Source organism: Rana temporaria, chromosome 1, assembly GCF_905171775.1.
Source record: "Rana temporaria chromosome 1, aRanTem1.1, whole genome shotgun sequence".
NCBI lineage: Eukaryota > Metazoa > Chordata > Amphibia > Anura > Ranidae > Rana > Rana temporaria.
This window is the reverse complement of record NC_053489.1, coordinates 517,680,408-517,707,693: the sequence shown is the minus strand read 5'-3', so window position 1 is coordinate 517,707,693 and position 27,286 is coordinate 517,680,408. Positions and strand designations below refer to the sequence as shown.

The 27,286-nt window shown below is 46.7% G+C and overlaps 2 protein-coding genes across 2 annotated transcripts in view; both read right to left on the bottom strand.

Moving 5' to 3' along the window:
• Window positions 1-13,166, bottom strand: part of LOC120919398 (hedgehog interacting protein) — a 136,608-nt gene extending 123,442 nt beyond the window's left edge. The window contains exon 1 of the mRNA XM_040331555.1: window positions 12,739-13,166. Within this exon, the coding sequence (XP_040187489.1) occupies window positions 12,739-12,999 (261 nt within the window). The 5' untranslated portion in view covers window positions 13,000-13,166. The remainder of the gene's footprint in view (window positions 1-12,738) is intronic.
• On the bottom strand, window positions 13,026-13,761 carry LOC120919406 (extensin-1-like). The gene is made up of 2 exons (XM_040331568.1): window positions 13,172-13,761; window positions 13,026-13,130 (listed from the first exon to the last, which is right to left on the bottom strand). Exons 1-2 carry the CDS (start codon window positions 13,602-13,604, stop codon window positions 13,045-13,047), a joined length of 519 nt encoding a protein of 172 aa, XP_040187502.1. The 5' UTR covers window positions 13,605-13,761; the 3' UTR covers window positions 13,026-13,044.
• Between the last annotated feature and the right edge of the window lie 13,525 nt (window positions 13,762-27,286).

The following is a 27,286-nucleotide window of genomic DNA, read 5'->3' as shown; positions in this document are numbered from 1 at the left end:
GACGACACTCAACTCGGCTCTCACTCAGCTGTCATGTCACACATGCACAGTCCCGCCTCCGCCATTGGACCATCTCCTGTGACAGACAGAGTGAGTGAGAGACTTGTAAAGCGCAACACATGCGAACTGAATCGCCTCTGGGCGCTGTATCCATTTCATGGATAAGGAACCCCTTGACCTCAGAAGAGATGGGTTTTAATCTTTCTCCTGAAGGCCAAGTGGTCCGACTCCAGTCAGATGGTGGTTGGTAGTGCATTCCACAGGCGGGGATTCCACAGACAGAACACTGGTCCAATGCTGGTGGCGGAGGCGGAACTGTGCGTGTGTGACGTGACAGCCGAGAGGAGATGATGGCTCGGTGATTTCCGGCGGGCGCTCGTCCTCCTCCTTCCCCTCCGAGGTATGCTATTGGCGTATAGCGCGCACCCGTGATTTTCCCCCTCTTTTCAGGGGAAAAAAGTAAGCGGTATACGCCGATAAATACGGTACCTTTACAACCCATTTAAAAGCAAAATGGAAGGATCAGGTAAGTGAAGGAGGACTGCACTAAGGTAAAGGAAGCAATTTAGGGGGAAAAAAATTACCTTTACAACCCCTTTAATTGTACATCCTTTTTTTTTTTTTTACTAAGACCTGTACCATCTGCCTCTTTAAATATACAGGACTCGGTCAATCTTTAAAAAAATAAAAATGAAAATCAGCAGCCAAATGAATACTTGTTAACAATTCCCTTTTCATTTTTGGTCCCTAACAGACGAGTATAATAGCTAAGAAGCTTTTCCCTTTGCAATTCAAGCCCCTGACAGCCAAAAAACGTTGCAAACTCTGCAGGCGCTGAAGGAAGCTACAAAAGGTGTCAAGATAAACATCTTTGCAAGCATCTCCTTTCTGCTTTAAAAAGCTGGCTTAAGCTGAGACTTTTTTTTCTGTGTGGTCTTGTAATGTGAGGCTTGTTTGCAAAGGATGTCTCTGTCCATGGTATAGACAAGATGGATCTGACCGGCTCAACATCTGTAATCACCAAAGCAGCAGCAAAACTCCCAGTAATCCTATACATCACACACAAACATGGAACACAGAGCACAGTTGTGTACTTCTTACCAGGACGTGTATATCTCTACTAGGCCATAGCTTCTTCTATAAACAAGAAAACATTGGGGGGCCGAAAAAAAAAAAAAAAGCAGATGCAGCATTAACCTTATTTGTAAATGGAACTGTTGTAGGACACTTTATAAAGTCAAATGCTTATAAACATATCATTATTCCTCCCAAATCCTATTTATGGTTAGCTAGGCAAACATATACACACACTTATAGAAAAAACAAAACACATGCCTATGACGTATTCAGCTTATATCACATCCAAAAACCCACCCACTGAAATGTGCTTACCTATATACACGTCTTTATTTATTAACAGCGGGGCAAACTGTGTATATATATACATTATATATTTAACTACAACATCATGTACTGTACACTTCCCATAAATAAGCACCCCCTCCTTCATAAACACCATTAAAAAAGGTACACAAATGGTAACACAAACATTATAGACATGTGTATACAAACGTACACATTCCGACGCACTATTAACCCCTTTCTGCTTCCTGTGCTTTGCATTGACATCATACTGGCAAAGGAAGGCGGGTGGGCAGGAGGGGAGGACGGTGGGGGGGCGCTGAGAAGACTCCCAGGTGTTTCATGGCACAAGACCCTACGTGTGCGAAGTCCTGCAAACTTTACAGCTCTACATCATAACCTGCCCACAAAATAATTGCACAGCGCCATAAAACCAACAGCTCAGACGTTGCCCGGTGACATATTTGATTGTAAATGGAGACAACTGCACCTTTGTTCTCATCAACATCATCCACTAATGTGCAAAGTGAATGCAACACAAACTCCAACCCCACGTCAGGCACTTGATCTACAATGTTATCTAATAACGCGACCCAATGAACTAGGATAAGCAACCAGTTCGATTTGATATCAGATTCCACAGGCCATCAGAAACTGTCTTTGAGTCGTCATTTGCACACCAAAATATATTTCTTTGCACTGATTAACCACTTGCTTAATGGGCACATATACCCCCTTTCTGCTCAGGCGAAACTTCAGTCACGTTTGAATGACAATTGCGCGATCGTGCGACGTGGCTCCCAAACAAAATTGATGTCCTTTTTTTCCCACAAATAAAACTTTCTTTTGGTGGTATTTGATCATCTCTGTGGTTTTTATTGTTTGCGCTATGAACAAAAATAGAGCGACAATTTTGAAAAAACACAATATTTTTAACTTTTTGCTATAATAAATATCCAATTAAAAAAAAAAATTATATTTTTTTCTCAGTTTAGGCCGATACGTATTCTTCTACATATTTTTGGTAAAAAAAAATCCCAATTAGCGTACAGTGATTGGTTTGCACAAGCGTTATACCGCCTACAAAATAGGGGATAGAATTATGAATTTTTGTTTTATGTTATTTTGTCAGGACTGCGATATTGCGGCGGACACATCGGACACTTTTGACACATTTTTGGGACCATTCACATTTATACAGCGAACAGTGCTATAAATATGCACTGATTACTGTATAAATGTGACTGGCACGGAAGGGGTTAACACTAGGGGGCAAACAAGGGGTTAAATATGTTCCCTGGGAGTGATTCTTACTGTGGGGGGAGGGGGACTGACTGGGGGAGGAGACCGATCTGTGTCCCTATGTACAAGGGACACACCATCGGTCTCCTCTCCCTGACAGGACGTGGATCTCTGTGTTTACACACAGAGATCCACAACCCTGGCTCTGTGATTGCCGATAGCGGGTGACTGGTGGGCATCGCGGCCGCAAGGCACGCGCATCGGCACCTGAGTGACGCGGGGGGCACCCGCGCCCCCCAGTGGCGGGAGGCCAGAGGCTGTGTATTGACGGCCTCCTGGCATTTTAGAGCCACCCTGTGGCTGTAAATAGTCGATGGGCGGATGGGAAGTGGTTAAAATCAAAAGCTTGGTTCAATTTTATCAGCTTCACTAAAAAAAAAAAAGAACTACAGTGAAAACCTTGGTTTGAGTGTACAGTAAAACCTTGGATTGCGAGCATAATTTGTTTCAGAAACATACTTGTAATCCAAAGCACTTGTATATCAAAGCAAATTTCACCATAAGAAATAATGGAAACTCAAATGATTCGTTCCATAACCATTTATTCATAGGTCCTTCCGTTTATAGTCCATATAAAAAGATTATAGCAATGTGATAGGTTGTATAACCATAAAATGTCCATCCACAAATAGGAGCTTCCACAAGGTGATTAGAAGTAAAATCCAGCAGGAGCTACAGAGTATAAAAGAGAAGAGAGGCGCCTCTAAGTGTAGCAATAAGTTGCTAAATGTTGTACCTTCATCAAATGTAACGGTATTGCATCACTTATGCCGCGTACACATGACCGTTTTTCATGACGAGAAAAATTCAATTTTTTTAATTAGTTGTGAAAAACGTTGTGAAAAACGGTCGTGTGTAGGCTCCAGAGCATTTTTCTTGACGAGAAAAATGGGCGTTAAAAATTTAGAACCTGCTCTATTTTTTCACGTTGTGAAAAACGGTCGTGTGTACTCTTTAACGAGGGGGAAAAGGCAAGTTATGAGACAGGGAAATTAGCATAAGCAGCTTAAAGGGTAGCCCCAGTCGAATGGAACTTCCCCTTTATATTGCCGTTGTACGTGTTGTACGTCACCGTGCTATGCTCGAGCATTTTTTATGACGATCGTGTGTATGCAAGGCAGGCTTGAGAGAAAACACGTTGAGAAAAACAATTTTTTTTTCCATGACTTGAATAACGGTCATGTGTACGCGTCATTAGGGCCCTTTCACACGTACAGATCCCATGAGGATCCGTTCCTTTAACACTTGTTTGCTCAGCGGGGATCGCTCCGTTGATCAACGGAGCGATCCCCACTGAGCCGGTAGACGACAGTTGGTAGACGACAGTTCCCTGCATTGTGCAGGGAACGCCCTGTCCTATGGGGGGATGGGATGAAAACAGACCGTCTGTCCGTGTTCATCCGATCTGATGCGCAGACGGATGAAAAAATAGGATTTTCCTCCGCCTGCAGAAACGGAGCATAGCAGAGTATGTCCGTATTTCATCCGAAAACGAATGGATGAAAAATGGGCATACTGTCCGCGGGTGCGAAAGAGCCCTAAGAGGCTCTTCTCTTCTCTTTTATACTCAGTTGTTACACAACGCTTCTCTTATATCAAGACATTGCTTGCATATCAAGTCAATATTTATTAAAAAATGTAGCTTGTCTTGCAAAACGCTCTCAAACCAAGGTTTTACTGTAACTTGATTTGAGAGCGTTTTGCAAGACAAGCAACATTTTTTAATACATTTTGACTTGATATACAAGTGATGTCTTGATATACAAGTACCGTCATGTCACAACTGAGTATAAAATAGAAGAGAGGCGCCTCTAAATGTAGCAATGAAGGTACAACATTTAGCAACATATTGCTACACTTAAAGGCGCCTCTCTTCTCTTTTATACTCTGTGGTTCCTGCTGGATTTTGCTTCTTATCCCCTTGTGGAGGCTTCCAATTGTGGATGGACATTTTATAGGTTACACAACCTATCACATTGCTATTACATTTTTATATGGACTATAAACTGAAGGACCTATGATTAAATGGTTGTGGAACTAATCATTTGAGTTTCCATTATTCCTTATGGGGAAATTTGCTTTGATATACAAGTGCTTTGGATTACAAGCATGTTTCTGGAAAGAATTATGCTCGCAATCCAAGGTTTTACTGTATCTTTGTTTCTCACAGACACCAATCAACCAGATTCAAACTTTTTGCTCTTAAAAATGCCATTGCTGGTTACAAACTTAAAGGAACACTAAAGGTACAATTTTTTTTTTTTAAATAACATACATTCTACTTACCTCCACTGTGCAGATCGTTTTGCACAGAGTGACCCGGATCCGTGTCTTCTGGGGTCCCTCGGCGGCTGTCTCGGCTCCTCCTCGCAAAAGCTTTCCACGTTCATGCGAGCTCCCTCGCATGGTGGAAAGCTTTTGCGAGCGCGCTCCCGTGATACAGCAGCGGCCATAGCCGCCGACTGTATCACTCGGCCCCGCCCCCCGGCGCGCCGCGTCATCCGCTGTGATTGACAGCAGCGCCAGCCAATGGCTGCGCTGCTATCAATCCGTCCAGCATAGCCAATCAACGGCCAGGCTGGGAACCGAGCAGGATGACAAGCACGCGCCCGGGACTTTCGAACGGTGAGGTAAGCAAAACGGGGGCTCGGGGGGGGGGGCGGCGCTGTCAGATGTTTTTTTACCTTAATGCATAGGATGCATTAAGGTAAAAAAACTTTTACCTTTACAAACCCTTTAAAGGAGGAGTCCAGCCTGAGCTTGTTTGGCTGGACTTATCCTATGGGTCCCAGGAGTGCAGTTCGTTTTTCACTCTTGTGACCCGTTTTCAGCAGAGAGCGGTCTGAAGTCCTCTCTCCGCTGACGTCACAGAGCCTGTCTGGATCTGCCAGGTGCCTGAACTGACACCCCGCTCAGCCTCTCAGTGAGCCGCTGAGAGTGTGAGCCAGCTGCTCCCCGTCCCTTCACAGCACTTTCCTTCAATGAGCGAGGAGAGGCAGCGCTGCCAATTGACAGTCAGCAGCTTTCTGCTCGCGGAGCTGTCAGAACCGAGTGATCGGCGTGTTTGATCGCCCAGTTCTCAGTGTAAAGCCTGTGGGCCACAGATGCAGCATCGGACCAATGCTGTTTCCACCTAGGTAAGTATAAGTGTGTAGGGGGGGGGGATCCTTTGCTTATTTTTAAGGCTCGCTTCACACTGCTGCGATGCGAGAACCCGTGCATACATATGCAAACCGCTGCAGGTGTCAAAACAAAGTTAATGACACCCCAGATCGATGCGCATATCGCAGTGTGAACTATCGATTCGGACCTGAATCGGATCGCATGGGTGTGATCCAATTCTGGTGTGGATCAAAAAAAAGGTCCCTGCACGCCTTTGGTCCAAATGCAATGCAAATTCAGCCATACGCTCTGTATAGCTGAATTTGCATCGCACAGACATCGCATTTGATCTGCACAGCAGTGAGGTGCAAATCACGTGCGATGTCTGACATCGCACCAAAGTGAACCGAGCCTAAATCTGAATGGTAGGTTTGGGCAATACAGAAAGGGAGGTTGATTTTCTAAAGCCAACTAGACTGTGCGCTTTGGAAGTGAAGCTGCACTCTGCAAGTACAATGCACTAATTTTTCCCAGAGCTTAGTAAATGCGGTAAAGCTTTGCTGATTTCCATCATCCAATAATGTGCAAGAAAAAGCCTGTTTCACACAGGAGTCAGCTTGTATAAGAGCAATGTGAACAGCAAGCTTTGACAGAGCATTTAAAGAGCTTTCAGAAAGCTTTGTCTAAGCTATTAGTGGCATTCAGCTCCAGTTTGTACATGTGGAATACAGATCATAATGGGAGTGTTTATTGCCACTTTATACAAGTTGCTAGCAGGCTTCTGACTTTCTGATTGCAAAATGTGGTGCAGCTCTGCATAGAAAGCAAACAGCTTCCAGGTTTTAGCCCTCATTCACACTGAACTCGGATTGAAATCTTGCGAGTACAGCTGAACTACTTTTGGAAATCGGTGCGACACCGCAAAGTCAACGTTGCACCGGTTGGAACAGCACCAGTGCCGGCAAAAGGCTGTGATTTGGCATGCGATTTGACATGTCAAATCGTGCCGATGTGAACGGGGGGCTCATTTTCCACCCAAAAATTGAACTTCCGCTTTAAGTGCAGGTGACCCCCTGACATGCCACATTTGACATGTCATTGTTTTGGGGGAGTAGCGGATACCCTGCTTTTACGGGCACCCAGTTCCCACTTCCTCCCACAGGGCTCTGCAGGCATCGGAAGGAAGTTCACCTCTCCCCCTCCCTGCAATCTTCTGGAACACGTCACAGGTCCCAGAAGATTGCCCGGCCATTCACAGCACGCAGCATGGCTTGCGCATGCACAGTGCGTGCCCGGCTGTGAAGTCACAGTCGGGCGCCCACAGTTAGAATGCCGGCACCTCGGAGAGGAGGGAGAGAGGAGCGAGGGCTTCCTGTACCCGCATCGCTGGACTTTGGGACAGGTGAGTGTCTGATTATTAAAAGTCAGCAGCTACACTTTTTGTAGCTGCTGACTTTTAAATGGGTGGAACTTCAAGCGGGAGTTCAGTGTTCACCCATTTATTTATTGTTTGATCTTTTCCCCTTAGATTCCTGCTCGTTTTGTCTAGGGGAATCGGCTAATTGTTTTAAAATATGAGCTGTACTTACCGTTTTCGAGATGCATCTTCTCCGTCGGCTTCCGGGTATGGGTCTTCGGGAGCGGGCGTTCCTTCTTGATTGACAGTCTTCCGAGAGGCTTCCAACGGTCGCATCCATCGCGTCACTATTAGCCGAAAGAAGCCGAACGTCGGTGCGGCTCTATACTGCGCCTGCGCACCGACGTTCGGCTTCTTTCGGAAAATCGTGACGCGATGGATGCGACCGTCGGAAGCCTCTCGGAAGACTGTCAATCAACATAGGACCGCCCAGTCCCGCAGCCCATACCCGGAAGCGACGGAGAAGATGCATCTCGTAAACGGTAAGTACGGCTCATATTTTAAAACATCTAGCCGATTCCCCTAGACAAAACGAGCATCCATCTAAGTAAAAAAAGTAATATATACGGGTGAACCTCCGCTTTCACTTCAAAAGCTGCTTGCCTACTATGCACTAGATCTTTCTACTCTCCAGTTTTAGTAAATCAACATCTATTGTTTAAAACTTGCTTAAAATTGTTTAAAACTTGCGTACACTACGGTCCTTAAAAAACACATTTTATTTATTAAAACTGGAGAGTGCATATTCTGGTGCAGCTGTGCAAGCCAATCAGCTTCTAACTTCAGCTTGTTCAATTAAAGCAGGGGTCTCCAAACTGCGGCCCGAGGGCCAGATGTGGCCCTTTGCTAGCTTCTATCCGGCCCTTGGGGCACTATTTCTTCCACTGATATGAGGCACTATTCCTCCCACCGACACCAACAATGGGGCACTCTTTCTTCCACTGATACCAATGATGGGATACTATTCTTCCTCCTATTGACCACCAATCCTGAGGCCACATTTATTCTCACTGATGCCAACATTTTTTGCCCCTGCTGGCCTCAATCCGGCCCTCCTAAAGTCTAAAGGACAATAAACTGGCCCTTTGTTTAAAAAGTTTGGAGACCCCTGAATTAAAGGGTAACTCCACTTTCGTGAAAAAAAAAATTGTAAATAAAAAAATAATAATGATAATATAGCATATACAATTGCTAAGTCATATTGTAATTAAATGTTAATTAAGAACAACCTTTCCTTTTCAATTCACAGGCTATAATTTCCTGTAAAATGCAACATGACAACCTGGGGGAGTTCTGCACATTGATGGTGTACAGAACGCCCCCTGAATATGTCATTTCCTGCTTGACTTACTGAAGTCTGCACCAAACTAAAGTCAGATTTTGGGCATCTTCTGCAACAAAATCATTTTTGGTGAGATATCCCCAAAAAGTAAATCACGTCTAAAGGGATGCAGACCCAGCAATTTTTACGATTAGAGCCCTGCAGATGCAGCAGCTAATTAATAATTATAAAACCACTCCCATTACATTCACTCCGCACATGAACACAGATAAAAACACATAGATTTCTTCAGAATAACAAAAGTTAGGAACCTGTAACAAAGTTTGTTAAAATCCTTGCTATTTACACAGATCATCCAGAGGGGATGTTTGTTTGTTTTTCTCAACAAATGTGCAGTTATTCTTCAAGCTATGACAAAAAACTGAGCTGCATCAGATTTTTCACTCTCCACTTTTAGTAAATCAATCCCACAAAATGCATTTGGCACCCCAAAAACTCAGCCTAAAAATACATACATTTCATAAAAGCAAAATTCCGAAGATCTGGCATCAAAGTATGTGAGCTAAACAGTTCAGCGCTAAAATCTTACAGTTCCATTAAACCGTATCGCTAAAATCGCGATTCTCAAACCCCTATACCCTGCGCCTTTACTCGCATGAAGTTAATACAGGAGCGTTCAGTAACAAAGGTTTTTAGAGCTCACATCCCCGTCCATAAAACAGCAATATGAAAATAAACGGTACACAGACATTCTTGAAAAGTTATCGTAACATCAATGGACTCTTTCAGTTTTGAAGCACGCTAGTACGAGGCATTGGATGGTGATCAAATTCCCGCAGCGCTTGCCTGTTTCCCTTCACATGTGATGTGCTGCAGCCTCTTAGTGTCAAGAGCTGTTAGCACAGAGATCTGGACTTCTGAGAGCCACGGAGCTGATACAACGCATCCCTGGCCCATCTTACCTACATTTAAGGGATGCAACCTGTGGCCCCTTGTGGCTACTACAGATTAGCTGACCTGGTATGCTTTGAAAAGACCGAGTTATACTTGGACATAGAGTATTCAGCACTCAGGCTGGCCATACATTATACAATTTTCTTGTGAAAAATGTCTTTAGATTTACCAAAGCCATATAATATGAGGTCAAACCTAAACACTTTCAATTTGTATGCAATCAGGCAGGCCCTTCTACTACATAGTTGAAGGTAAATCTAAAGAAAATTGAATAAGGAAATTGTATGGTGTATGGCCAGCTCAACTGGGGGAGATTTACTAAATCTGGTACAGATGTGCATAGTAACCAATCAGCTTCTAACTTCAGCTTGTTCAATTAAGCTTTGACAATAAAACCTGGAAGCTGATTGGTTACTATGCACAGCTGCACCAGATTTTGTGTGCACCAGTTTTAGTAAATTCAACTTAAAGTGGAGGTTCCCCCTAAAAAAAAATTCTAACAATACATTCAGAAGACTGATTACACTGCGGGTAGGCTGTTTTTTTTTTTGTACATACCTCGATATCGCCGTTTCATCCCTCGGCTTCCGGGTATGATTCTTGTGGGGCTGGGCATTCCTAGTTGATTGACGTTCCTCCGACCGACGCATACTTGACGTCACGACTTTCCGAAAGAAGCCGAACGTCGCTGCGCAGGCGCCGTATAGAGCCGACTCTATACGGCGCCTGCGCAATGACGTTCGGCTTCTGTCGGAAAGTCGTGACGTGCAGTATGCGCCGGTCGGAGGAACGTCAATCAACTAGGTCCAGCAAGAATCATACCCGGAAGCCGAGGGATGAAAGGGCGATAACGAGGTATGTACGAAAAAAAAAAACCCAGCCTACCCGCAGTGTAATCAGTCTTCTGAATGTATTGTTAGAATTTTTTTTTAGGGGGAACCTCCACTTTAAAGAAAAACCACCATAACTCCGTGAATAGCGGAGAATCACATTTTTGCCAAGTGCAATATACACCATTTTATCAATGATAAAATCCTATTGGCTGTTATACTGTATCTCCTGCCCTCTGCACTACTTTGCTCAAGTGTATCTAAAGCCAAAACCTTTTTAGTTTTGAAAAGAGATGCCATAGGTGTGCACAGCCTATTGCATTAGGGTGTGCAAAAAGATCAAACATATAGTACCGATCACTCACGATGAAAGAGAAGGGGTCGGTAAGTTGCATATTTACTGGCCCCTTCCCCCAACTCATCCTAAAACATCCCCGCAGTAACAGCTGGAGGGAGAGGAGAGTAGGGAAGTGCTGTAGGGGGAAGGAGAGGGGAACCAGGGCAGTAGGGGGAATCTGTGCTGCATAGGGTGATGAGGGTGTGCTTGGGCACAACCTGTGCGCACGCCTATGAGAGATCCCCAGGGCCATCTTAATAGCATCATGGGCCCCTGGGCAAAGTAATGCTCTGGGGCCCCTACAATGATGACAGTGCAGGTAAACAGACATAAAGTAGGTAGGAGGCAGACTGCCTCCCCTTTGCATCTATCACTCTCAGTGCCATCATGGGGCCCCCCAATTTCGGGGCAGCGTATGCTCAAGGACCATCTGCTTTGGGGAAAGTGCAGCCCCCCCCATACAGGTGGGGCCCCTGGGCAGTGCCCAGGTGTGCTCTCTCATTAAGACAGCCCTGGAGATCCCTTGTCAGGTATTTATTGCTGAACGTAAATCCATCCCGCATCGTCACCTTGAAGAGGGCACACGGCCAACAGAGACACCAGAAGAATCCAAAGTAGCAGAAATGACCACCACACCTGAGGTCACAGATCTCAGATCTTTTCTAAGATCTCATTGTAATAACAATAGCTTGTGAAGCAAAAAAAAAAAAACTTTGAGACAGCGGACCACAGGGGTCGATTTACTAAAACTGGAGAGTGCAAAATCGGGTACAGCTCTGCATAGAAATCAATCAAACTTCAGCAATTAAGCTTTGACAATAAAACATGGAAGCTGATTGGTTTCCATGCAGAGCTGCAACATATTTTTCCGTTTTAGAAAATCAAGTCTCCAAAATATTGGTGGTTTTACGTGTTTTACGTTTATTGTTATGCGTGTCGCTCTTAGGGAACTACTGACAACAAAAGTGAAAGGAAGGCAGATTCACAAACATTGGGTTGTCACCAGAACAGCCATAGATGGCTTTCTTTCAATGGGGAAAGTTGTTCTGGTGATCAATTCCAAGGAAGGGATTTCCCTCCCTTTTGTGTCTCTGGGACAGAAAATGAAAGGAAATCACCCCAATGGGACACAGATGACCAAAAAAAAAAAAAATTTCCGGGAAGAAAAATACTCCCTTGCAACAGGACTAAAAAGCTTATTTAGGTCTAGTGGACCAGGAAGTGCAGTTGTACTTACCTTTCGCTCCTTCAGCAGTCTGCGCTCTCCTCTTCTTCCCCGACACAGTGAGCTGTACCTTGGCACCCTCACATCCATGGCTTTTGGCCATGTATTGTACTTGATGACATCCGAGGACCTGCCACCATCAAAGCATAAGGAAGAAGAGGCTGTGGTGACCAATCCTACGCCCTGGAGGATCAGGCAAGTAAAACTGCTTTTCCTGGCCCCCTAGAACACAATGAGCAGCTTATCCTTGCAGTGTGGAGGTAGCCCCACTGCCACGGAGGATTTTTCCCTTCCTAGTCCAGCTTTAGGACTCATTCACATGGGCATCATTTCTCTGCAGAACGCGTGTTCGTGCTGGCAGAGCTATTGGAAAATTCTGCATAACATATTCATAATTCCTAAATACACCTCTAAAACCTGCACATACGCATGGCCCGGGTGCAGTGGCGTCCTAATTTTTTTGGCACGCTGCGCGTATTTGAGTTTGTAGACGCAGCTGTGCATATGGGCCAAATGATTCTTATAGTGCTGCATTTAGACGCATACACCCATACGTGCGCGCCTAAGGGTGTGAATGAGCCCTTATAATCTACGTAGCCTGAAGGCATCTAAGGAAGCCTTGCTCCAGCTACCTGGTTTCATTCTAGGTGTTCTGCAATCTTTATAGTAAATACTTAAGTGGGTGATTGGCTGTCACAGTGGTCACATGATTGGACGCCCACAGCTGTCGGTGACAGCTCGGTCAGCCTGTCGTGCATGCGCTGCGGCTGGAGATAAAGTCCACCTGTAAATGCCTTACGCAGTTGGATGAAAAGAAAATATAAAATATTGCCTTCAGAAGGATGAGTTCAGCAAGCAAACACCTGCACAGCCTGCCCTCTGGCCCATGTTGGAGACACTTGGTTGTAGGTAGCCAGGAGGACCTACCTTGGGGTCCATGAAGAAGCCTGTGCTTTCAGGTTTGGAACAGCAGGAGAGCCGGGGGTAGAGCCCCCTACATCCCTCCCCAGCCCCACCAAGGTCCAGGCTCTGCAGCTTCCTATGCCTCTTCTTCAGACGTTTTGGGGGGCTCCCATTCAGACACCTTCTCCTCCTGGCTGTGGGGTCACTCTTCTCTCCATACTTGGCTTCACACTCCAGAACCACAAGAGCCGTGCCCACCAACAACATCCACTGAAACATCAGCATCTTCCTCCCAGCAACAAGTCCAGGTGTAGGAGAGCGGAGGAGACACTAAGCCGGGCTGACGGATCCCAGGTGAGGTGGTCTGAAGGACCTCAGGTGAGGTGGGCTGAGGGATCCCAGGTGAGGTGGTCTGAAGGACCTCAGGTGAGGTGGGCTGAGGGATCCGGTGGGCTGAGGGATCCCAGGTGAGGTGGACTGAGGGACCTCCGATGAGCAGGGCTGATGGATTCCAGGTGAGGTGGGCTGAGGGATCTCAGATGAACAGGGCTGATGGATCCCAGGTGAGCACGGTTGAGGGATCCCAGGTCAAGTGGTCTGAGGGATCTCAGGTGAGCAGGGCTGAGGGATCCCAGGTGAGGTGGGCTGAGGGACCTCAGGTGAGCAGGGCTGAGGGATCCCAGGTGAGGTGCTCTGAGGGATCTCAGGTGAGCAGGGCTGAGGGATCCCAGGTGAGGTGGTCTGAGGGATCTCAGGTGAGCAGGGCTGAGGGATCCCAGAAGAGCAGGGCTGAGGGATCCCAGGTGAGGTGGGCTGAGGGATCTCAGATGAGCAGGGCTGAGGGATCCCAGTTGACCTGGACTGAGGGACCTCAGGTGAGGTGGGCTCATCTGCTCGGGGCTGGGACCAGGGGACAAGGCTTTGGAACGGCGCTGGGATGCGATGTGTCCTCCCCGACTGGCTGTGTGGATGCGGCTCACTGGGATGGCTGTGAGTGCTGCTCTCCTCGCATCTCCGCTCGACTCTCATGTTTCGCTCCTCTTTTTGCTTCTTTTTAACTAGAGAGCAAGGAGGTGCCACCCCGCGCCCCCTGACGTCACTGCCCCAACGTACACCGGCCTGTATACAGGGGGGCGGGGAGAGAGCTCAGCGCACATGGGGGGCACACTGCTACATGTTTACCGGGGGACGGAAAACTCTATGCATACTTACTATAGAAGAAGCATTCCACTACATACTTACTACGGGGGACACAAAACTCCATACATACTCACTATAGGGGAAGCATTCCACTACATACTTACTACGGGGGACACACAACTCTATACATACTCACTATGGGGGGGACACATAACTCTATACATACTCACTATGGGGGGACACATAACTTTATACATACTTACTATGGGGGACACAAAACTCTATACATACTTACTATGGGGGGGACACAAAACTCAATACATACTTACTATGGGGGACACAAAATACTATACATACTCACTATGGGGGACAAATTCCACTACATACTCACTATGGGGGACAAATTCCACTACATACTTACTATGGGGGACACATAACTCTATACATACTTACTATGGGGGACACATAACTCTATACATACTTACTACGGGGGACACAAAACTCCATACATACTCACTATAGGGGAAGCATTCCACTACATACTTACTACGGGGGACACAAAACTCTAAACATAATTACTATAGGGGAAGCATTCCAATACATACTTACTACGGGGGACACAAAACTCTATACATACTTACTATAGGGGAAGCATTCCACTACATACTTACTACGGGGGACACAAAACTCTATACATACTTACTATAGGGGAAGCATTCCACTACATACTTACTACGGGGGACAAAAAACTCTATACATACTCACTATGGGAATCAAAACACTATACATACTCACTATGGGGGACACATAACTCTATACATACTCACTATGGGGGGACACATAACTTTATACATATTTACTATGGGAGGACACAAAACTCTATACATACTTACTATGGGGGACACAAAACTCTATACATACTTACTATGGGGGACACAAAACTCTATACATACTTACTATAGGGGAAGCATTCCGCTACATACTTACTATGGGGGACACAAAACTCTAGACATACTTACTATAGGGGAAGCATTCCACTACATACTTACTATGGGGGACACAAAACTCTATACATACTCACTATGGGGGACACATAACTCTATACATACTTACTATGGGGGGGACACAAAACTCAATACATACTTACTATGGGGGACACAAAATACTATACATACTCACTATGGGGGACAAATTCCACTACATACTCACTATGGGGGACAAATTCCACTACATACTTACTATGGGGGACACATAACTCTATACATACTCACTATGGGGGACACATAACTCTATACATACTTACTATGGGGGGGACACAAAACTCAATACATACTTACTATGGGGGACACAAAATACTATACATACTCACTATGGGGGCACATTCCACTACATACTCTACACATACTTACTATGGTGGTGTTCTATAGGGGACACGTTACAATATATGTGGTCATGGAGTGTGATTGTACATTCATATAACACAGTCTTTATGCTCTTTCCGTTTTTCTGCTCAGTCCTTGTGCTCATACAATGGGGTTGATTTACTAAAGGCAAATAGACTGTGCACTTTGCAACGTGCAGTTGTACTCTGCAAGGGCTGTTCCTCCAGAGCTTAGTACATGAGGGGAAGCTTTACTTTGCAAAGAACACCCAATAACGTGCAGGAAAAATAAAAAATAAACCTTTTTGCTTGCACTTAATTGGATGATGGAAGTCAGTAGAGTTTCTGCTCATTTAATAAGCTGCTCCTACAGAGTGCAACTGCACTTTGCAAAGTGCACAGTCTATGTGCCTTTAGAAAATCATCCCCAGTGTGTCTGCTCAATCCTTACTCTCATCGTCTGCTTAGTCCCTGCACTCCTTCACGTTGTCTTCTCAGTCCTTGCAACTATTCACACTGTCTGTTCAGTTCATCCACATCGTCAGTGTGCTTGCTCAGTCATTCCACTACCTCAAAGTCTCTGCTCTGTCCATACACTCCTTTCATTTGTCTGCTCTAGCCTTTTATGCATAGCAAACCTTTACTTCAAAACAGGGATTCTTAAATTGTATTTATTGCAATACGTGTTCAAGCTGGCCAACTGCATCAAAGTAATCTACCCAGTCCCTACTCATCCTTGCAGAATGGCCATTTTCTGGGATAATAGGTGAGGCACTGCCATGGGGATAATGTACCAATTTCAATCTGGCAGGGGTAAACGGTTTTGATAATAATTGCAGCCCAAATAAATAAAATACCGTATTTATCGCCGTATAACAAGCCCGGGGTATAACACCCACCCCAAGTTTGGGAGGGAATTTTAAGGAAAAAACTTACATTTAAATGCCCATCAATGCAGCCTTATCAGTGTCCATCTGCAGCCTTGTCCATCATTGCAGAATGACCAGTGACCATCTGCAGCCTTGCCCAGTGTCCATCTGCAGCCTTGCCAGTGTCATTTGCCCCCTTTGCCCAGTGTCATTTGCAGCCTTGCCCAGTGTCATTTGCAGCCTTGCTCAGTGTCATTGCAGCCTTTCCCAGTGTCATTTGCAGCCTTGCCCAGTGTCATTTGTAGCCTTGCCAGTGTAGTTTGCAGCCTTGCCCAGTGTCATTGCAGCCTTGCCCAGTGTCATTGCAGCCTTGCCCAGTGTCATTTGCAGCCTTGCCCAGTGTCATTGCAGCCTTGCCCAATGTCATTGCAGCCTTGCCCAGTGTCATTTGCAGCCTTGCCCAATGTCAATGCAGCCTTGCCCAGTGTCATTGCAGCATTGTCCAGTGTCATTTTCAGCCTTGCCCAGTGTCATTTGCAGCCTTGCCCAGTGTCACTGCAGCCTTGCCCGGTGTCATTGCAGCCTTGCCAGGTGAGGGCTGGCAGCCTTAGGCCTGGGTGGCAAGTCCAGTCAAGTGGCCCATAGAGCGTGGAAAAGTGATGGATCGAGGAAAACAGTCTAAGATTTTTCAAGATCGCAAGAGTCCGCACAGAGCCTCCCCTTACATCAGAGTCCGCACAGAGGCCCCCCTTACACCAGAGTCGGCACAGAGGCCCCCCTTACATCAGAGTCCACACAGAGGCCCCCCTTACACCAGAGTCGGCACAGAGGCCCCCCTTACATCAGAGGCCCCCCTTACATCAGAGTCTGCACAGAGGCCCCCCTTACATCAGAGGCACCCCTTACATCAGAGTCCGCACAGAGGCCCCCCTTACATCAGAGTCCGCACAGAGGCCTCCCTTACATCAGAGTCCCCCCTTACATCAGAGTACCCCCTTACATCAGAGTCCACACAAAGGCCCCCCTTACATCAGAGTCCGCACAGAGGCCCCCCTTACATCAGAGTCCGCACAAAGGCCCCCCTTACATCAGAGTCCCCCCTTACATCAGAGTCCCCCCTTACATCAGAGTCCACACAAAGGCCCCCCTTACATCAGAGTTCGCACAGAGGTCCCCCTTACATCAGAGTCCCCCCCTTACATCAGAGTCCGCACAGAGGCCCCCCTTACATCAGAGTCTGCACAGACCCCATATACATCAGATCTGATGTAAGGGGTGTTCTGCGAAACTTGATTTAAGGGTGCATGCGGTGGACTATTGTGTAAAGGGGGTCTCTGCTCACCAAAGCCTGCCCCCCCTCCCCTTTAACAAAGTCCACAGGGCACCCCTTTTTATACACTGGGAGACAGGAGAGACTAGAGAGGATGAGCTTACCAGGATGGAGGCTGAGGCGCAGGCAGGCTGTCTGATGCTTTTTTGGGTTCAGACTTCCTGTCCAGTGCCCACACATGCCCGAAGAGTGTGGGCAGGGCAGACTCAGAAGGAGGAGGAGCAGATGAGCTCTATCTCTCCTCGTGTCTGTGCAGAGAGAGAAGGGGATGTCAGAGCTGGTGTGCGCTGAGACCGAGCTATGTGTGAGACGAGACATAGCTCAGCTCTGCAGCCATCTACCTCGGAGCTGACGCAGGCACGGCTGCACAGTGGGAGGTGAGCAGCGGACGTGACCTGTGTTAACAGAGCTCCAGCAGGCATATTCCTGCTCTCCAAAAAACAGCATTTGGTAGTGGCGGCCGGTGGCTGTGCATAGTGTCACCAGCCCGGGGGGAGATTTCCACCCTGCCCCCCCTGCCAGCCCTCCCCTGAGCCTTGCCCAGTGTCATTGCAGCATGATCATTTTAAAATGACTGCCGCTGAGATAGACAGAGCCGGATGTCCTGTGTACTCAGCTCCTATCGCAGTCCCGCCCAGTCCTGCCCCTTGGTCAGACTCCTATGATGGACATAACACAGGTCCAATGGCGGGCCTGGGCGTCAATGCAAGCTGAGCCGAGCCTAGCCGAGTACACAGTACACAGTACACTCGGCTATGTGTATATTGGTGGCGCTCGCTCCTCTTCCCCTCACAGACAGCGGGGATCGGCATATAACATGCACCCACGATTTGCAGAATGATCAGTGTCCATCTGCAGCCTTTTCCATCATTGCAAAATGACCAGTGACCATCTGCAGCCTTGCCCAGTGTCATTTGCCCCCTTTGCCCAGTGTCATTTGCAGCCTTGCCCAGTGTCATTTGCAGCCTTGCCCAGTATCATTTGCAGCCTTGCTCAGTGTCATTTCAGCCTTTCCCAGTATCATTTGCAGCCTTGCCCAGTGTCATTTGCAGCCTTGCCCGGTGTCAATGCAGCCTTGCCCAGTGTCATTGCAGCATTGTCCAGTGTCATTTGCAGCCTTGCCCAGTGTCATTTGCAGCCTTGCCCAGTGTCACTGCAGCCTTGCCCGGTGTCATTGCAGCCTTGCCCAGTGTCATTGCAGGATGATCATTTTAAAATTACTGCCGCTCAGATAGACAGAGCCGGATGTCCTGTGTACTCGGCTCCTATCGCAGTCCCGCCCAGTCCTGCCCCTTGGCCAGGCTCCTATGATGGACATAACACAGGTCCAATGGCGGGCCTGGGCGTGACTGCAAGCTGAGCCAAGCCTAGCCGAGTACACAGTACACTCGGCTATGTGTATATTGGTGCCGCTTGCTCCTCTTCCCCTCACAGACAGCGGGGATCGGCATATAACATGCACCCACGATTTGCCGAATGATCAGTGTCCATCTGCAGCCTTTTCCATCGTTGCAAAATGACCAGTGACCATCTGCAGCCTTGTACAGTGTCCATCTGCAGCCTTGCCCAGTGTCATTTGCCCCCTTTGCCCAGTGTCATTTTCAGCCTTGCCCAGTGTCATTTTCAGCCTTGCCCAGTATCATTTTCAGCCTTGCTCAGTGTCATTTCAGCCTTTCCCAGTGTCATTTGCAGCCTTGCCCAGTGTCATTTGCAGCCTTGCCCAGTGTCATTTGCAGCCTTGCCCAGTGTCATTTGCAGCCTTGCCCAGTGTCACTGTAGCCTTGCCCAGTGTCATTTGCAGCCTTGCCCAGTGTCATTTGCAGCCTTGCCCAGTGTCACTGTAGCCTTGCTCAGTGTCATTTCAGCCTTGCCCAGTGTCATTTGCAGCCTTGCCCAGTGTCACTGCAGCCTTGTCCAGTGTCATTTGCAGCCTTGCCCAGTGTCATTTGCAGCCTTGCCCAGTGTCACTGTAGCCTTGCCCAGTGTCACTGTAGCCTTGCCCAGTGTCATTGCAGCCTTGCCCGGTGTCATTGCAGCCTTGCCCAGTGTCATTGCAACATGATCAGTTTAAAATTACTGCCGCTGAGATAGACAGAGCTGGATGTCCTGTGTACTCGGCTCCTATCGCAGTCCCGCCCAGTCCCGCCCCTTGGCCAGGCTCCTATGATGGACATAACACAGGTCCAATGGCGGGCCTGGGCGTGACTGCAAGCGGAGCCAAGCCTAGCCGAGTACACAGTACACTCGGCTATGTGTATATTGGTGGCGCTCGCTCCTCTTCCCCTCACAGAGAGCGGGGATTGCCGAATAACATGCACCCACGATTTTCCCCTGATTTTGTCCATATACCCCACACCCTCCTGCTGTTATCTTCCTGTGCAGAGGGGGTTAATAGAACTAAGACACTGTCATATGCGCTCTTCAAGACAACCCGACTATGCCCACCCTTTCCACCTAGCTGCTCCATATATAGAGGTAATAATACAGCTTTTATGAATTAAACATGCTCTATAAATGGGGAGATGGACCTTTTAATCATCCACATGTCCTCCATTCATAGATCATATTTCATTCTTACAGTGCCTTGCAAAAGTATTCACTGCCCTTGGCTTTTTACCTATTTTGTTACATTACAGCCTTTAGTTCAATGTTTTTTTTAATCTGAATTATATGTGATGGATCAGAACACAATAGTCTAAGTTGGCGAAGAAAAATTAGAAAAATATATACGTAAAACTATTATTTAGAAATAAAAAAAAAATGATAATTGGAATGTGCGTATGTATTCACCCCCTTTGTTATGAAGCCCCTAAAAATCTCTGGTGAAATTATGTCCACCTGTGTGCAATCTAAGTGTCACATGATCTGTCATTACATAGACATACCTTTTTGAAAGGCCCCAGAGGCCGCAACACTTAAGCAAGAGGCACCACTAACCAAACACTGCCACGATTTGCAGTCCAGGGACCTCGCCTGTGGAATGCACTACCAACCACCATCCGACTGGAGTCGGACCACTTGGCCTTCAGGAGAAAGATTAAAACCCATCTCTTCTGAGGTCAAGGGGTTCCTTACCCATGAAATGGATACAGCGCCCAGAGGCGATTCAGTTCGCATGTGTTGCGCTTTACAAGTCTCTCTCTCTCTCTCTCTCTCTCTCTCTCTCTCTCTCTCTCTCACGGAGACCAAGGAACTCTCCAAACAAGTAAGGGACAACGTTGTTGAGAAGTACAAGTCAAGGTTAAGTTATAAAAAAATATCCAAATCTTTTATGAACCCTAGGAGCACAATCAAATCTATCATAACCAAATGGAAAGAACAGGGCACAACTGCAAACCTGCCTGGAGACGGCTACACACCATAATTCACGGACCGGGCAAGGAGGGTATTATTCAGAGAGGCAGCACAGAGACCTAAGGTAACCATGGAGGAGCTCCAGAGTTCCACAGCAGTGACTGGACTATCTGTACATAGGACGACAATAAGCGTACGCTCCACAGAGTTGGGCTTTATGGCAGAGTGGCCAGAAGAAAGCCATTACTTTCAGCAGAAAACAAAATGGCACGTTTAGAGCTTGTGAAAAGGCATGTGGGAAACACCCAAAATGTATGGAGGAAGGTGCTTTAATCTGATGAGACTAAAATGTTACTTTTTGGCCATCAAAGAAAATGCTGTCTGGCACAAACTCAACACATCACATCACACAAAGAACACCTTCCCCACAGGCATGGCACAATGCTGTGGGGATGTTTTTCAGCAGTCGGGACTGGAAAACTGGTCAAGGTTGAGGGAAAGATGGATGGTGCTAAATACAGGGATATTTTTGAGCAAAACCTGTACTACTCTGTGTGTGATTTGAGGCTAGGACGGAGGTTCATCTTCCAGCAGCACAATGACCCCAAACACACTGGCCCAGATTCAAGAAGCACTTGCGCCCGCGCAACCATAGGTTGCGCGGCGCAAGGGCTTACTTGCTCCGGTGTAACGAGTGCTCCTGATTCAGGAACCTCGTTACACCGACTGCAGCCTAGGATGTGACAGACATAAGCCTCCTTATGCCTTCACATCCCAGGCTGCATTCTTGCGTTGGCCGCTAGGGGGCGCGGCCTTTGTGATCGGCGTATAGTATGCAAATTGCATACTACCACCGATTCACAAAAGTTGCGCGGGCCCTGCGCACGCAAGGTACGGAGTTTCCGTACGGCGACTTTAGCATAAGGCTGCTCCTGCTAATAGCAGGCGCAACCAATGCTAAAGTATAGCTGCGCTTCCCGCTCGCGACGTTCAAATTTAACGTTGTTTACGTAAGTGAACCGTGAATGGCGCTGGACGGCATTCACGTTCACTTAGAAGCAAATGACGTCCTTGCGACGTCATTTGCCGCAATGCACGTCGGGAAAGTTTCCCGACGGAGCATGCGCTGGATCATTTCCGGCGGGATCATTTACATTAGGCAGCCTTACGCACGGCTGATTAACATATCGCCCGCGCAATTTACGGAGCAATTGCTCCGTGAATCGCGGGCAAAGCGCAATATTTGCGTGGGCGCAGAGAAAAATATTTGCTCTTTGCCCACGCAAATATTGTGCGAATCTACCTGAATCTGGGCCACTGCTAAAGGAACATTTGAGTGGTTAAAGGGGAAACATGCAAATGTGTTGGAATGGCCTAGTCAAAGCCCAGACCTCAATCCAATAGAAAATCTGTGGTCAGACTTAAAGATTGCTATTCACAAACAATCCAACTTGAAGGAGCTGGAGCAGTTTTGCAAGGAGGAATGGGCAAAAATCCCAGTGGTAAGATGTGGCAAGCTCATAGAGACTTATCCAAGTGACTTGGAGCTGTGATAGCCGCAAAAGGTGGCTCTACAAAGTATTGGCCCGGATTCAGGTAGATTTGCCCCTTTCTTGCAGAGGCGCAGGGCAACGTTTTTGCCCTGCGTCCCCGCAAATTTACTGCGCTACCCGCGATTCACGGAGCAGCAGCTCCGTAAATTGCGTGTGCGCTGTGTAAACTTGCCCTGCGTAAGGGCGCCTAATGTAAATGATCCCGTAGGGGGCGGGAATCATTTAAGAGCGTAGAGCGCATGCTCCATCGGGAAACTTTCCAGACGTGCATTGCGGCAAATGACGTCGCAAGGGCGTCATTTGCTTCCAAGTGAACGTGAATGGCGTCCAGCGCCATTCACGAATCACTTACGCAAACGACGTGAAATTCTAATTTCGCGACGCGGGAACGACGGGTATACTTTAGCATTGGCTGCCCCTACTATTAGAAGGGGCAGCCTTACGCTAAACACGCCGTACGGAAACGACGTAACTTGCGTACGCAGGGCTCGCACAACATTGTGAATCGGTGTTAGTATGCAATTTGCATACTATACACTGAGCACAATGGGAGCGCCCCCTAGCGGTCATCGCAAGAATGCAGCCTAAAATATGCGTGGCATAAGAGCCTTATGCCACGCAGATTTTAGGCTGCAGTCGGCGTTATGATGTTCCTGAATCAGGAGCATTCGTAACGCCGGAGCAAGTAAGCAATTGCGCTGTGTAACCTATGGTTACACAGGCGCAATTGCTTCTTGAATCTGGGCCATTGACTTTAGCTGGGTGAATAGTTATGCACATTGACTTTTTCTGTTATTTTGTTCTATTTGTTGTTTGCTTCACAATAAAAAAAAACATCTTCAAAGTTGTGGGCATGTTCTGGGAATTAAAAGATGCAAATCCTCAAACAATCCATGTTAATTCCAGGTTGTCCAGGTTGTGAGGCAACAAAACCCCAACAATGCCAAGGGGGTGAATAGTCAGTCACCCCCGGTATAGTCAGACTCTCTTGACGAGAGCTTGTGACAGCCCCTTAGTTCTATTAACTCCCGCTACACAGGAAGATTGCAGGGGTGGAGGACATGGACAGGAAAGGTTTCAACTAAATTAAAAGACATCAGCACAAAGGACACATCATACTGAGCAGGCCTGGGACAAGGGGGGAGAGAGGGCAGACGGGGCATGTTCTCCAGGCACTGGATCTATGCGCGGAGTGAAAGGATGCGCTGGGAGCTCTAGGGGGTTAGGGGAGCTCTGTACTGGGGGATGGGAGGAGCTCTGATTTGGGGGCTAGGGGAGTTCTGTCCTTGCGGTGGTTAGGGGGCGGGAAGTGGGTGGAGGGCAGAGCATGGTTGTAGGGGGGGTTTAGGGGGCGGGGGAGCTATGTACTGGAGGAGTGGGAGGAAACAGAATCTCTATTTTGGGGGGTGGGGGGGAGCTCTGTACTTGGGAGGGGGGGATGAGAAGAGGGGGGATCTGTACTGGGATGGGGGCAAGGGAATGGAAGGGAGTTCTGTAGAGAAAGAAGGTGGAGGCAGCTCTGTACAGGGGTGTGGGCTATGGGGTATAGGTAACTCTGTACTAGGGGGTGGGAGGAGGAGGGGGCTCTGTTCTGGAGGGCTAGAGGGTGGAGGAGCTCTGTTCTGGGGGGAGAGGAGAAGGGGAAGCTATGTACTGGGGTGGGGGCTATGGGGTGGGAAGAGATTTGTATTGGGAGGTGGAGCTCTATTCTGGGAGTAGGGTGAGAGGTGAGCTTTGTAGTGAGGAAAGAGGTATTGGAGTTAAGGGAAAATCTCTATACTTGGGGTGGAGGAAGATATTTGTAGTGATTGGCCCTGTGCCTTTTTCCACCCTGGGCACCAGGAGTTGTCCCGACCCTGCTACTGACTGTTATGTTCCATGTGCTGATTTTTCTATTGGTTGAGCTTAGGTTTTTAAATTACATCATTAAGAATGCAAAATTTGGTTAAATAACATAAATATAAACAGGGGATGCCCTTAAGCATAAAACTGGAACTTACCAAGTGAAAAAAAATAATTTTAAATTGCTGGTAAATGACAGTTCCCAGCTGTTTTTTTTTCCTTCATGGGGTTCTGATATAAGGGCCAGTTCACACCAGACGCAGTTCCATTCAGTTCCGTGTGCATTTTTTCTGCACAAAATGCATGCACAGTGTTTTCCATGTATTCCAATGGCTCTCGTTGGCTCTAGTTCACACCATGCAGTCAGTCTCCGGTCAGTTTCTGCACCAGAAACTGACTGCATGGTGTGAACTAGAGCCAACTAGAGCCATACGAATACATGGAAAACGCTGTGCATGCATTTTTAATGCAGAAAAAATTGCACACGAAACTGTACGGAACTGCGTCTGGTGTGAACTGGCCCTGAGGCTAGGATCACACCTATGCGAATTGAGTGCGGCTTAAACCGCACCCAATTCGCAGGACATTTCAAAATACATTGTTTTCAATGAGGCTGGTTCACATATGTGCGATTCATTCGCACTGCGCATTGCCTCCAAACCGTGTGCGGTTTTTAGGTCTTGCGGTGCGGCTCAGGTGCGAATTCAGTCCCATTATCTTCTATGGGTACGCATCTAATTCGCAGATGTGTTCAGTTCTCTTCAGGAATTTCTCTCATTCAGCTCAATACAATTCTCCCCCACTCTCCTCTCACCCGGAACTTCTCCCAGGTCTCCAAATTCGCATCTAAAATGTTGCTAATCTGCTGAACACTTCTCTTATCTCTCTGCAGAGATAAGAGAGCTGAAATTCGCACCACACTAGTGTGATTCAGGCCTAAATGTTAATGGGGGACCCAGTGCAGAAAACAAAAACAGGCAGTTTTGAGCATGCAGCCTGGTAGCCACCATGCCTCATCCCCCTTCTAAACTATACCTTACCATGTGTCCTCAATGGGGAAGGTACCTTGCAAGGGGACACACACCAGATAAAGCACCTTGTCATCATGTTGACAAAGACAAGCATATTTTTCCCACAACCTTGGTCTGGTGGCTGAGGGGTCTGTAGGTGGGGGAGCTTATCAAAATCTGGAAGCTCCCTTTAAAATAAGGGACACCAATAAAGGTTTCAATCAGAATGAAGTCGCTCTCGATATGTTTTATCCCCCGGACCTTTCATCATTTTTGTTACCAGTCTTTGGACTCGCTCTATTTAGTATGCCCAACTCATAAGAGTTGGACCTCAACAAGCTGCCCAGCAAAGGAGAGAGGGCACAGTATAATGCTTGATGCCTGTAATTGTGCCTAAACACATGTAAATGCATCAAAATATGCCTAAGTGCTAGGTGTGTTTAATGTTTGAGTGTTAATCAATTGCAAAGGCCAGAATAAATTATTATTTTGGGCAATGAAGTTTACTAACGTCCAACCGATTCACATGTCGAAATGCGTTACCCAAATTTTTTCTGCAAAAACACTACTGCCAGGAGGAAAAGCGTCTACGAGAAATAACTTTGTTTAGTTAGGATTGCCCCAATATAGGGTTTGGGAGGGGTTGCTCTTTATGCCAGTTTGATGTTTCTGTATATTTCTTGCTACTGTTCACCCATTTACAATATATTTACAATATATTTCTTACTATTATTTAACTATTTGTTATGTCATTACTGTTCATCTCTTTTGTTATTGGGGTACTAAATATGCATTTGCAATAAATATTCCCCACTTAACCAGGTGTGCCAGAGTGCGTGGTGCTATTTGCAGAGTCGCGGGCGCAGGAACAGGGAATCCGAAAAACAGCAGGTCCTTTGGGGGTAAGTACTACAAATATATGTGTGCTTTTAGTTTAAAGTAATATATGGAAGAATGTTTTTTCATAACATGATAGCTTCATTGAGTTGTCATCTGTTTGTAAAGTCTAGAATACGATACAAAACATCTTCTGTAGACTGGAGTGGAAAAAGTGTAGCGCTAGTAATGATTAAATTTCAGTGAAAAAATATATAAATATAAATAAACAAAACTTCATGTACAACACCACATGTGAATTGATAGTGTAAACATTAGTTGAAGTACATAAACCTCCAATGAATGGATATTAATGGTAATAGGATCTGGACAATGCCAGAAAAATTGAATTGAATAAAACGTTCATAAAGGAGAAATTCATAAATAAGAAATGCAGTGACTAAGTAAATACACAGAATCCAACGGTGATTTCTGAATAGGAGATCCACCACCACTTATGACAGGGGGCTTACCGGATAGATTGGACCCAGAAGGGCATATACCCACTAGGCCAATCAAGCTTGTAAATACGACACACTTTAAGGGTATACCACAGATGTCTCGAAGCCAGGAATCATTGATAAGACCTGAGACAGGGAAATCCAGGGGTTCACACCAGGTAATGGTTTACAGCAAATCCCAGAGACGGCACATCAGATATCCCAATGTAAAGGAAAGAATTGGAGTGCACATAGCATAATTCCGTATAAATAACACGACATTTATTAAAAGAAAGAAACTCACATATTGCAGTGATAAAACGATCTCATAAAATCAGGGTAGCAATAACGACAGCAGTCCTTCCCGACATGTTTCGTACAATAGAACATCATCTGGGGTGCTGGTGTCTTGCTATACTTACCCTTAAATACATAGGATGACCCTCATGCTCAGATCGTGGCTCCAATAGGAGAGTGGTAGCAATAACTCACCACTTCCTGGTTGGTGAAAGATGGAGAGTGTGGCGTGCGGGTCAAGCCTCACTTTCAAACGGGAAGTGACTCGGGATTGAAATAAAATAAGAAATGGACAGACCAGAGATAAATAATATGGGCTAGATTCAGAGAGAATTTACACCGGCGTATCTATTGATACGCCGCGTAAATTCAAATCTGCGCCGGCATATCTTCTTTCTGTATTCAGAAAGCAAGATGCGCCGAAATTAGGCTAAGATCCGACTGGCGTAAGTCTCTTACGCCGTCGTATCTTAGGGTGCATATTTACGCTGGCCGCTAGGTGGTGCTTCCATCGTTTTCAGCGTAGAATATGCAAATGAC